Source organism: Chelonoidis abingdonii, chromosome 8, assembly GCF_003597395.2.
Source record: "Chelonoidis abingdonii isolate Lonesome George chromosome 8, CheloAbing_2.0, whole genome shotgun sequence".
Classification (NCBI taxonomy): domain Eukaryota; kingdom Metazoa; phylum Chordata; order Testudines; family Testudinidae; genus Chelonoidis; species Chelonoidis abingdonii.
The window spans coordinates 56,067,412-56,080,121 of NC_133776.1; the positions used below are offsets into that span (position 1 = coordinate 56,067,412).

The 12,710-nt window shown below is 39.8% G+C and overlaps 1 protein-coding gene across 8 annotated transcripts in view; it reads right to left on the minus strand.

The window, feature by feature from the left end:
- Positions 1–12,710, minus strand: part of PAK2 (p21 (RAC1) activated kinase 2) — a 77,392-nt gene that overhangs the window by 21,493 nt on the left and 43,189 nt on the right. For all 8 annotated transcript variants that reach the window (XR_012656393.1, XR_012656394.1, XM_032805891.2 and 5 more), the window contains 6 exons: positions 8,435–8,535; positions 6,819–6,969; positions 5,668–5,699; positions 4,953–5,057; positions 3,163–3,292; positions 2,273–2,336 (listed from right to left, as the gene is read on the minus strand). Coding sequence is in view for 6 of the 8 variants with exons in the window: in XM_032805891.2 (XP_032661782.1) it covers positions 2,273–2,336; positions 3,163–3,292; positions 4,953–5,057; positions 5,668–5,699; positions 6,819–6,969; positions 8,435–8,535 (583 nt within the window). In the remaining 2 variants the exon portion in view is untranslated. The remainder of the gene's footprint in view (positions 1–2,272; positions 2,337–3,162; positions 3,293–4,952; positions 5,058–5,667; positions 5,700–6,818; positions 6,970–8,434; positions 8,536–12,710) is intronic.

Consider the following 12,710-nt stretch of genomic DNA (forward strand, 5'->3'; position numbering starts at 1 on the left):
AGTTTTGTTTGTTTTTTTTAAGTTTTGCACACCTAAAAACTGTAAAGAACTGCGCATGTGTGTGAAAAAGTACTTCCTTTTGTTTGCAGAAAACCTGCTGCTTATTAATTTCACTGGATGATCCCTGGCTTTTGTATTGCGTGAAAGGGTAAACACACACTTCTCTAGTCACTTTTTCGACATCATTCATCATGATGTTATAGGCCTGTATCATATCCCTCCTTAGTCATATTTTCTCTAGGCTGAATAGCCCTAATCTTTTTAGTCTCTCCTTGAAAGGAAGCTGTTGTATATCCTTGAACATCTCTGCTGCTCTCCTCTGAACCTCTGCCAGTTCCACCATATTTCTTTTTAGGCAACCAGAACTGGATACAACATTCAAGGTGTCAGTCACACTGTGGATTTATATAGTGGCATTGTGATATTTTCCATCTCTTCCTAATAATTTTTTGACTGCCATTGCACATTTCGTGGAAATCTTCAGAGATCTATCCATGGTAATGCCAAGAGCTCTTTCTTGGGAGGTAATAGCTTAGACCCCATCATATATGTAAATACATGTATACACATATATGTATAGTTGGGATTTTTTCTTCCCCATGTGCGTTACTTTGCACTTATCAATGGTGAATTTCATCTGCCATTTTGTTACCCAGTCACCCAGTTTTGAGAGATTCCCTCTAATTCTCCTCACAGTCTGCTTTGGACTTAACTATTTTGAATAATTTTGTCTCATCTGCAAACTTTGCCACTTCACTATTCATCTCCTTTTCCAGATCATTAATGAATACGTTGAACCCAGCACAGGTCCCAGGACAGATAGTTGGGGAACCCTCCTGTTCACCTCTCTCCATTGTGAAAATTGAACGTATACCCATGCCTTTGTTTCCTATCTTTCAACCAGTTACTGATCCACAAGAGGACCTTCCCTCCCATCGGCTACTTAGTTTCCGTAAGAGCCTTTGTTGAGAGACCTTGTCAAATGCTTTCTAAAAATCCAGGTACACTGCATCGACTGGATCACCCTTGTCCACATACGTGTTGACTCTCTCAAAGAATTCTAATAGATTGGAACAGCCTGATTTCCCTTTAGAAAGCTAGTGAAATCAATAGCAGCAAACAGCTTTCATAGAAACAAGAGGAAATACTTTTTCACACAATGCACAACTAACCTGTAGAACTCACTGCCATGTAATGTTGTGATGGCCAAAAGTGTAATTGGGTAAAAAAAAAAAATGAACTGGTTAAGTGTATGGAGGATAGGTCTATTGAAGCCTATTAGCCCAGATGGTCAGGAGTGGAACCCCATGCTCGGGGTGACCCTAAACCTCTGATCACCAGAAGCTGGGAGTGGAAGACAGGGGTGGATCACTCCATAATTACCCTGTTCTGTACTCTCTCCTTTAAGTTCTGGAATGGATCACTGCTGGCAACAAAATACTGGGCAAGATGGACCAGGGTCCAACCCAGTATAGCAGCTGTTATGTTCTTAAGAAAGAAGGGGATTCAAGGAGTACTCAAATAAGGAGTACTAAATACAAGTACCAGCCAGCTCAGAAAGAGCACACTCGTCACCCCAGGACCAGCCTCTTACATAGTAAGAGGAAAACTACTTTGCTTGCATGTCTGGGTACGCAAAATCCCTATATCTTGTGCTATTCCCAAATATTGGATAAATCAGACAGACAATCAGTTCTAAAGGGGATTCTATTCCACCCCTCATTCCCCTACACACACACAGAATATCGTTAGAGGGGATGCAAGCACAGTAAGAACAACATTTATACTTAAAAAATTATGCAAGCTCTGCCAGTATTCATCCTTCAACTGAACTTTTACATTGAAATGATTTATGGAAATGTTTAGAGCAAATTATATTAGATTGGTAGCACCTTGACCAGGGTAGGAAAAACTTGCCTTGTATCACCCTTATCTGTTCTTTTAATGTTATGACTAGTGAAAAGGTATGTTTATCTCATGAAGGGGAAGAGCAGAAAAAGACAGAAGTTCACTTAAATGAATACATTTTCACTCCCACCCAGCCTCACCAGAAAGTGGTTTGTTTCCAAACAGACATAACGCACAAGCACAGTCCCATAAAGGAACAGATTCAAAACTTTCACTACCGTTTGAAGTCTCCTGCATCAGATTATTACTTCTTATACACTGACATTTCTGCTTTAATAAACAGTGGCTAAATGACAAAAGTACATCACGCTTTTAATACTGGTTCATTCACTAAAAAATTTTGGACAGCTCTACAAATACTCACCCCTGCCCAATTTTTTCATATCTGGTGTATTTTTTCTTGGGATCTCCTATGCTCACAATAGTCCCTGAAAAAAAATTCCACACAAAACATAAAACCAACCAGTGACTTAAGGAAGCATTCTTCACTTTTTATTAGAGAACAATGTGTACTTTTTTCTTTTGATTCTTATGGACATAAAAACTTTTTATACTGAACTGCACTTCAGTTAAATGATATTCTTCTGTATGACGTTTGTGACTTGTAACACTTTTGTGGGATGAATCCGTAATAAATCCAGTAATTGTACTGTCTATTTTAAACTAAGTCATTGCCTCTTTTGTGCTAGACAATGGCATTGGTTTGGTGAATGAGTGCATCTATGAAGGTTATGGAATTAGGGACAGCAAAAATCCACTGTATTCTGCACTAAAAGGAAGAGCTCCGTAGAAGCTGATCACTGAGCCACAAGTGCAACATTGAAGCTGTTTTAGGGCCAAACAGGGAAATTTTGTTTACTTGTTAACATCCATTTTTCAAGACCAGTCCAGATTCCTGAATACAGTTCCTTCCAACTAGCAGGTGACAGAAAATAACCAAGTCTTTGGGTTACATCACACTTATATGAAAAATGGGGATGATGGTCTAGTCAAAAGACTTAGTCATTTGTCTCCATTTTCTGGCTAACAGAAACTACAACCAAGCATCTGTACAGATTGTTTTACAATAGCCTCAGTTCATACATCATGCTGATTTGATATCTGCAGTCTTTTCTGTAATAGACTCCAACAGGTATTATCAGGTCAAAGCAATGTGCTGATGAGGTCTGCACAGACCTCTCCCATATAAATAAGGGAATTACCGATAACTAGCATCAGTACTGGAATTTGTATTTTAAAAAAAATACAACTCACGTAGCTTTTCCATGATGTCTTCATCTGACATTTTGGTCTTCTTTTTCTGCTTGTCAGCCGACTTTGCAGCACTATCACAAGTGTCACCAGCTGGTGCAGGGATAGGGTCAATTACAGACCGTGTGTAAATCTATGAGGAAAGAAAGAACATTCACTATCAGAGCTCAGAGTTCTCTTTGCAACTGCCATAAATTCTTATCTGACCACCACCATTGTTTCACTTAAAACTTTTGGAACCAGGAGCCACCTGTTCTGAGAATTGCTGCTTTTGAATACTAGCCAACGTGACTTCAACACTACTTGATTCTGAAAGACTGACCTGTAGACTTGCTGGACAGCACAGATAGCTAGGGGTCGATTTTCTCAGGAAAGAGATCGCTCATGCCTCTAGCTTCTAGTTTCTACAGCTGGGGACTCATTGCAAAACTGTTCTACAATGTATTTTGGTACATCATTGCTTTGCTCTGCCAGACTAGGTGGAAATCTCTCCACACACTGCAGAAGCATGAACTACATAGTCTGGTTCTCACCTCCATAAACTGCTAATTTGAAAGCTTAGCTGGAAATACAGACATTACTAAGCACGGTAGTCTAACCTCCACTTTTTTTTGCAGGGTTGAGGGAAGGCTTTCTATCCATTTGTTCTCTAGTAGGATGTCCTTATTATACCATATGCTGGAACAGAGGCTAGGGTTTGACTGTCCCATCATCCTTCGTACATTTTCTCTTATTTCTTCAGTCTTTCCTTACATTACATGATGCCCACCCATCAAAGAGGATGGAAACTGCTCTTTATTTAACTGTGGGACAAATCATCTGTGGAGATTCTGTGAAGTAGTAAGCTACAGTAAAATGAAGATGCAGCAGATACCTTTGCACAGCCCAATCTTTTGGTTTTGGGGAGCAGAAGATAGTTCAGATTTGTGCATGGGTCTCCCCTAAACTACCTAACTGTTCTTCATTTGAAAAACTGCATAAATTGAGTTATACTTGCTCATGTGGCAATATTTACAGATCTTTAGACATGTAACGTTCCACCTATATCCTTATTTAAACGTCATGTGGTCTATTCCTTAAAGCAATATTCTGTGAACATTGTATACATTCCACACCTACCCTTCAGACAAAGAAAGGCAACAGTGGAAGAGAAGATGACATTTGGCCTTTATAGGCGCATAGGGAGGGTCTCTGGAGGGAGGTTGGAGTGAGGGAGTTAAAGATGGTGCTAAAGCTTAACTAAGAACATAAGTGTTTAAGTTCTCACAGGTAAAATTTAGTACTAATAATATTCTTGTTGGTGGAATAAATTCCCACTTAACTACAATGCAGAGGGTTTTTTGTGATAGGATAATAGTTTAATAGAAAAAAAATCAAGCACACAGTATGTGAGTTTAAGTTTTTTTAAAATGTAGATTACTCACAATATCTGGGATTTGCTAGGCGCATTGGTAAAGTTTTCTAATGATCCTCCTTATAATGTGTTGTAGAGGATGAGGAAATGAATTTGGGATTTTTTATTTTTTTTTTTTCCAAGCAGCCCTGCAAAATATAGCACTAATTTGGATACTCCTGGTCCAACTGGTACCTGGGAGTTAGCTATAGCTAGGAAAAAACATGACTACTAAAATAAAATTAACATAAATAAAGTGAAATTTTGCAAAGAATAATCTTCTCCAATCTGGTGTGGGCAGGGACCATAGGAAGAAGTATGCAATAGACAGACCAGAAAGTAATGTAAAAAAAGCAAAAATACCAGAGGAAATTAAAAAAACAAAACAAAAAACACTCACTGATTTTGTATGATCTGGACGAGGGGCAATAACCGGAGGAGGAACCTCTTCATCATCGTCATCTTCTACTACTGCTGTTGAGGGCTCTGAACCTTTGGCATTGGGCTATATTTTTGTTATTGAATGGAATAAAGGGGAAATAAAGTATTTATTTACTAGAAACAAAGCTGTTTTTCCCCAAAATTGTGAACAGCATATGAGTTTTAAGGCATTTTTAGAATGAGGATCCAGGAATTCTTAGTAATTTAGAACTAAAGTAAGTATGCTGAGAGACATAAGAGTCTTAGCACATTTATTACAATATTCGGTTTATTACATTTCATTTATATATATATATATATATAATAATGATCATGTATGATATGATCATAATTTTAACAATACTTTTATTAAAAAAGAAATATCTGAATATTTATATTACCTCTTCTACTACTCTAAGTTGCCAGAAGCATATGATAAGCATTTCTCACCATTCTTTAAATAATAAATAGACATCCATGGGAAGCATTTAGCAGACACACAAGAATTTGTAAACATTCTTAAAACTAAACCACCCACTGGGCACTTTGATTCCTTTGGGAAACGGTTAAAAAATACAATTCAATAAAACGTTACTAAATTTATTATGAAGTATATAATATGAGATTAAATATAATTAAGAAAAACACTAATTGAGTAGGCTTGGAAGGGTGCAAGCAATAATAAATACACTTACTGCTGGTGTTCCTGAAGCAAAACCATCTTTTTCTAAACAGCAAGAAAAGAAATAAGTGAATATAAATAATTAGTGGAATAATAAATAATAAAAGTGGACTTTATAGAAAACATGAGCAACACATCAGGAATATGGACAGTTCATAAGATTTCCCTGCTTCCAAACAGGTGAATTTTCAGGGTTGATGAATGAAACATCTATTTCCTTGACTAGATGCAGGCAGGTGTTACAGAAACTTCTTCCCCCCACAGGTCAGGCAATATATATATTTCAAATCCTGACTTGCTACATGATTGGATCTCACCTGAATGGAGACTGTTTTTGTCAAGTTGTGCGCTGGTTTTGATGTGCATACGAAAGAGAAGATTATGACCAACTGATAAGGCAAAGATGTGAAAAACCCCTATCACCAGGCTATTTTTAGAATGGAAATCTTTTTCATTTAAACAGTTAAAAGGAACCACATACATTGGAAAAATAAAATCAAATGTTTTTCCCAGATACCCACAAACACCTATCACTTCTAAAGCAAGTTGTAGACAGGTTACACTGAACCTTTGGTCCTATCATAGAATATCAGGGTTGGAAGGGATCTCAGGAGATCATCTCAAAGCAGGGCCCATCCCCAGACAGATTTTTGCCCCACATTCCTAAATGGCCCCCTCAGGGACTGAACTCAACCCTGGGTTTAGCAGGCCAATGCTCAAACCACTGAGCTATCCCAAAACTATCATTTGGGAAAGCTGAGCCAATGCAAGTTACTGCACAGTAATTGTCCAAAAGCATGTTCTGACTAGAGATAATGGGAGTGATAACCCTTACAGAATGTTACCAATTAATCATAGTCTTATAGTTCTAGCTTCATAAAGACAGGTCATTAATTAATTGATTTTAGCTGACTGGTAATGCTATTTTGAATTATCCTGTTCCATTTGTTCTCTTACACACCTGAAACAGGAAACTGACTGGACAAAGAGTGCAACTTTAGTGGAACCTTTATTTATGAGTGTCCCTTACCTATTAGATACTAGTTTGATTCTTTGGCATAGGCCTATCTTCCCAATTCTAAGTAATGACGTACAGCGAAGAACAGACTGGATTGTAAGAACCAAACTCTTCCTCTGAATGTCTCGTATGTACTTGTCTCTCACCTGGAGCGGAGAAACTCAGGTACTTCTGTTTTGCCGTGTCTTTGGAGTCATAGAATTTCAGCACATCTAGTACAGCCTGAGGGTTCTTCTTCTGCTCTAGCTTGGTGATATTTGAGGTCTGTAGCAATCGAGCCCATTGCTCTGGCATTCCCTGAAACAGGAGGCAACCTTAATACTTAATATTTTTAAGTCATTTAAAAAAAATCAGAATGGGTTTTCATTATTCTGTGACTTAAAGTGACTTAAATGTGGTGGGGGTTTCAGTCACTGAGTTGAACACGTGTAGGTGACAATATAAACCAAGCCTTCAGCTAAGCTAGCACAAACATTCAATAGCTCTATCAGGTCTTCTGGCCTACTGGGGCACTGAAGGAAGAGGTTGTGTTCCTCGCAGTCTCCTGTCCCTACATACGCCCTCTCCTGATCAGGTACATTAAAATTGGCATTCCCCATTCATTGCTCAGTCTGATTGTCTATGTACATATCTATTGTAAATGGAAGTGAACTAACTAAAAGGACTACTTCATTTTTCCACAGGCTAATAGAATCCTTCAGTGAGAATTCCTCTCATGTGGTATAAAGTAAAGCACCAGGATTCCAGTGACTAATATTAAGCATTTCATTAGGGTGTGCACCCAGGAAAATTTTTTTATTATTCCTTTTTTTTTTTTTTTTTTTTTTTTAAAAGGTGAACATCGTAAAGGTTGGGGTGCGGGAAGGAGTACCGGATGCGGCAGGGGGCTTGGGGCAGGGGTGCGAGGTTCAGATAAGGGGCTTAGTGCAGGGGGTTGGGGTGCAGGAGGAGAGTGGGGTGCATGCAGGGGGCTCAGGGCAGGGAGTTGGGTGCAGGAGGGGTGCGGGCTGCAGGCAGGGGGCTCAGGGCAGGGAGTTGGGGTGCAGAAGGGGTATGGCATGCAGACAGGGGGCTCAGGGCAGGGGGTTGGGGTGCAGGAGGGATGCGAGGTGCAAGCAGGGGGCTCAGGGCAGGGAGCTGGGGGGGGCGGAGGGCAGGAAGGGTTTGGGCTCCAGCCCGGCGCCACTTATCTGCAGCAGAGTGCTCCCAGCCTGCCTACCCTGGCCTCATGCTGAGCCACTCACCATGTTCCTGCACAGCCCCTGGGGGAGGGGAGGTGGAGGACTCTGCGCACTGCCCTTGCCATGCCTCCAGGTACCTCCCCCGAAGCTCCCATTGTCCGCGGTTCCCCATTCTCAGCCAATGAGAGCTGCAGGGGGCAGTGCCCGGAGCAACACACAGAGCCCTCTGCTGCCCCCTCCTCCCCGGGGCCCCAGGGACATGGTGCTGTGCCAACTGCTTCTGAGAGCAGCGCGGGGCCTGCAGCATCACAGGGGGCAAATCCCACAGGCCGGATCCAGCCTGCGGGCATTAGGGTATGCCTGGGCACACCCAGCACATCCCGTGCGCATACCTATGTTAAAAATTTATACTGCAGTAACATCTATGGGGCCAACCAAGGTCTCAGTGTGGCAGGCACTGTAAATGACTTGTGATGGAGAGGAACAGACTAACTTACACCTTATTCTTAAGTGACAAATTCTCCTCACTTCAGCAAGGAACCCTATGGCTTTCTGAATAGTTCTAGGACAGGCATACTTACAGTGAATTCTCCAGTAACAGCATCAAAGCCAACATGGATGGTGTGTTCAAAGTCTGATGGAGGAGAAATTTCTGGCCTTTCCTTTTCCTTTTTCTTGCTTCCTAAAAGACAACATTGAAAACCATCCACTTAAATTCAGAGAAGGTTCAGTCACAAGATAGAAGATCCCCATTGTCCATGTTTAATACAATGAAAATCTCTGAGCAGTAATATATCCTTATATTTACTCTGAAATTTGGATATGAACATTTAAATTTTAGTTTAAGTTTCAGTGTAAGAACTGCTAATTCACTGCATTGAAAGTTATTTATATTGTAGTAGCACTCGAAACCTGAATCAGAATCAGGACCCTATTGTGTCAGGTGCTGTACAAAAACATAAGTCTCTCCAGTCTCAAAGAGTATCTAATTTAAGACAAGATGCAAAAGTGGGTGTAACAAGCCATAGAAAGGGGAAAGGGTGATGAATCAGAAAGATTAATATGTATAAGATCATGCAGTTAGACAGATGAACTATGTGTACAGCCTTATTCAGATTCAATTACGTTTTTAATTAACTATTTTCTTAAACAAACTATTAGATTATTTCCATTGTTGTCTAATTTCAGGCTTTTAAACAAAAATCTTTGCCTCTTCCCTTTTTTATATTTTTAAATTAAAATCCTAAATACAAATCAGTTCCCTTGTTACCCCCTTTTTTCCCAAGCTGGCCATACTCTGCTCAAGGTCCATTTTTATACCATCTCCTCCACAAACTATCAAGTCTCCTTTAAACAAAAATGTACCCACAATTAAGTTGGTGACACCACAAGTAAGCCAGAAACACTGACAGGTATACTGACTGCTGCTTCCACTACTCTCTTCTTCCTCCAAGGAAGAGTTCGTGTCCTTTAGTGGTCACTCCCTAGTGGAGGGAGAAATGGGGGTGGGTGCGGCTTTCAAGATCTCTTTGAAGAGAGAGGACTGGGTAGCAGGGCATGGGGGAGCCTGACCTACCATCAGATATGTTCAGTGTGTGATCTTGGAAACGACTGCAGATTCTGACACTAGGTCCACTTACTGATAAACAGTTGCATTTATTCTAGTGTGCATCAATCCAGTAATAATGCCACATTGTGGTTATTATAATACATGAAGTACAGTGCATGCACAGCACCCATTTTTAAATACCTATTTCTGTCTGACCTAATTATTGCTTTACAAGTTTCCAGACAAAATAACCTTTTCAGTGAAGGTGATGCTATAAATTTTTAAGAAATTTTAAAATAATCAAACATTGCAGCTCAAATTATATTTACTTTGTTTTCAAATCATCTTAAGACTAAGGATTATGTCAAATTTCAGTCCAGGAAATAAATTTAAAAAAAAAAAAAAAGTTAAGTTACAAGCAGCCTCAATTTTAACTGTAATGTGTCTATGGAGATTCAGAAATATGGGGAACAGCACATGCTACAGTTGAGCAAAGTGGGCCAGACAATAGTTAATAAAAATAAGACTTTATCCACTGGGGTTTCACAGTTGGGTATTCATTCAAACATGGAGCCATCTGAGGATTTGTTTCTAATTACCAGCTTTTACTGTATTTCCAACTGTACAGACCCTCACACTAACAGGAAAGGAAAGGAAAGGGAATTAAAGACTATATTTAGAACTGAAAAGCCATGTGGCCTGCCTAGAGCTGAACAATATATTGGAAAGACATTGCTGTTATAAACAGGATATCTTTAATATGGCTGCACAGGTCTGGAAGCCAAAATGTAAATGGATTGACAAATGCTCTTATAAAGAAAAATATTTCAACTAAAGGACTAGGAAAACCTGATTATCACTTTATATGAAAGCATTAGGGCATCACTCCTTGACCAACTTTTTGCTTCTAATTGCGTGGAAACAGAAAATGACTTATGTTCCTCAAAAAGACTCTTGGTCTGAAGCATTTGATGGCTTCTAGAGGACATAACTTGGTGTTTAAATCCCCAGCATGTGCTACACAAATAAACCCTTCTTCTTTCAATCAAATACACATCTTATTAGTACACTGGGCAAGGACTCTTAAGAACCATTGCTCCACCCACAGAAACAACAGACCACAGAAACACATTAAACAAATACAGGCAGCAGAACTGAGCCAAGAGGCTGTATCGATGAGTCACGCTTTGGCAGCAGGTACTTGAGGCTCCTTAACAAGGCCACACTATTTCTGAACCTCTAATTATATTTGCATTACAGTTCTGTATTTAAAAGGGACTCCCTTTAGTACAGTGTGACACCTTTGTTTCAAATCACAAATCGGTTTAAGATATGATTCCTTATTCTCAGCGCTAACACTAGCTTAGAGTGTTGCAGAATTAGTAGTGTTCTGAGCCTCTGGAGAGGAGGGAGCACCCCTCAGGCCATTTTCCAATTACCTTCATGGTTGAAAGGCTTGAGAGCAAGACATGTACACAGAACTACTCAGATGGAGGTTAAAATATGGGATCTTTCAGAGTGGTGCTTATGGGAAGCAAAACAAGCAGAAATGTAAAATCCTGGCGAAAACCACAACCCTGGATTATAAAATATTTAAAAAAACACTAAAAATGCTCCAAATTACACTGAAGGAATCTTAGTTCAATCACTAATAAATATTCCACACAAGAAAGCCTGCAAATACGCATCGTATACATTAGCATGACCAAATGTCTGGAGCCAAAGTGTAGAATGCTCATTTTCCTATTGCAAGATTTTAACACTATATACAAAGCCAAGTGATACGGCAAAAGAACTGCTGCAGTTTCTGGCTCGCATGAAAACATGACACAGTATGTGCTTGTTCTGACTTATTCCAAGGATGATCACTTAAAAAAGCAACAAGTAGAACACCAACACTGAGTGAACACACCAAATGTATTTATTTTGAAAGAACTGCCCCACACTAGAGGCGCTATGGTTATAGCGGAGTGTTGGAATTAAGGTTGAAAGTCAATTAATTTTAAAAAGAATTAATTCTACATGCTCTACATCTTCACACTGACTTGGATTGTCTTGAAATTTGCAATCCCTCATGGAGGTGAGGAGTAGGGCTAGAATTCCAAATCTGGGATCTCAAGTTACACACTTCTTGAAAAACCCAGCATTTTATAAAATCGCTTGGTTCTTCTAATTTATTTTGTACTCATCTTAAACTAAGGCTCTGATCTCCCACAAACTGATCTCACTCGCTCAGGATTTACCTCAGCTAAGGGATGGCACTCACTATCCCTCTGAGTGGGAGAGGATTGTACTGAAGAAATTATTAAGGGCAACATTTGTCATTTGAGGTCAGGAAATGCCATGCTGACATGTCTAAAAGGCAGAAATGTTCATCTGCAGCAAATTGTTTTCCAGGCAATCTGTCATCGCAGTAACTGGGTGGCTCAAGATGAAATGTGGTCATTAAACCTGAACTACAACCAGGCGGCATGAGTTCAAGCTCTACCCTTGGCAGTTTTTAAGTGTCTTATGCATGTTCCTTGTTCTCTGCCTGAATTCTGCAAGGGCTTCTTTTGGAAGTTATGCTCGGTGATCAAATTTTCTGGTGTAAGAGTGATATTTGAAAGTGCTCTAAAATACATGTACAGACTCTGATTTTACTTTCAAACAGATGGAAAATGAAACGTTCTAGTAAAAGCCATTAGAATACTGTAATCATGTTTCCTAAACAAGGGAACTGAGAGTGATCAAAGGAAAGCAAGTTGCTGTGTATTGTGTCATGAGGTTCCTGATCCACAGCTCCCCTAACATGAGTTGCTCAAAACATTTCCAAAATGTTATATATATAAAATTTCCTGTGAGTACAGAGTTGGCGGATAGATAGATGTACCATCCATACCCACAGGAGAAAAAAAAACAAAAAAACGAACAGTGAGGCAGGTTAGCACTTCCCCCCTCCAGCATGCCAACAGCCCTGCTGATCAGTTCCTTCTCCTCCCTCCCAGCTGTTCCACTGAACGCAGGAAGCACTGGGGGGAGGGGGAGAGGAGCAGGGGCAGGAAGAGGCAGGAAAGGAGCTTGCAGGAAGGGGTGGACAGGGGTTGAGCATCCCCTGGCAACTAGGTAGAGTAACTTCTCACTTAACACTGTAGTTACATTCCTGAAAAATGCAACTTTAAGTGAAACTATGCTAAGCGAATCCAATTTCCCCATAAGAATTAATGTAAATGAGGGGGTTAGGTTCCAGGGAATATTTTTCACCAGACAAAAGACATATATATATATATATATATATATATATATACACACACACACATATACTCTGT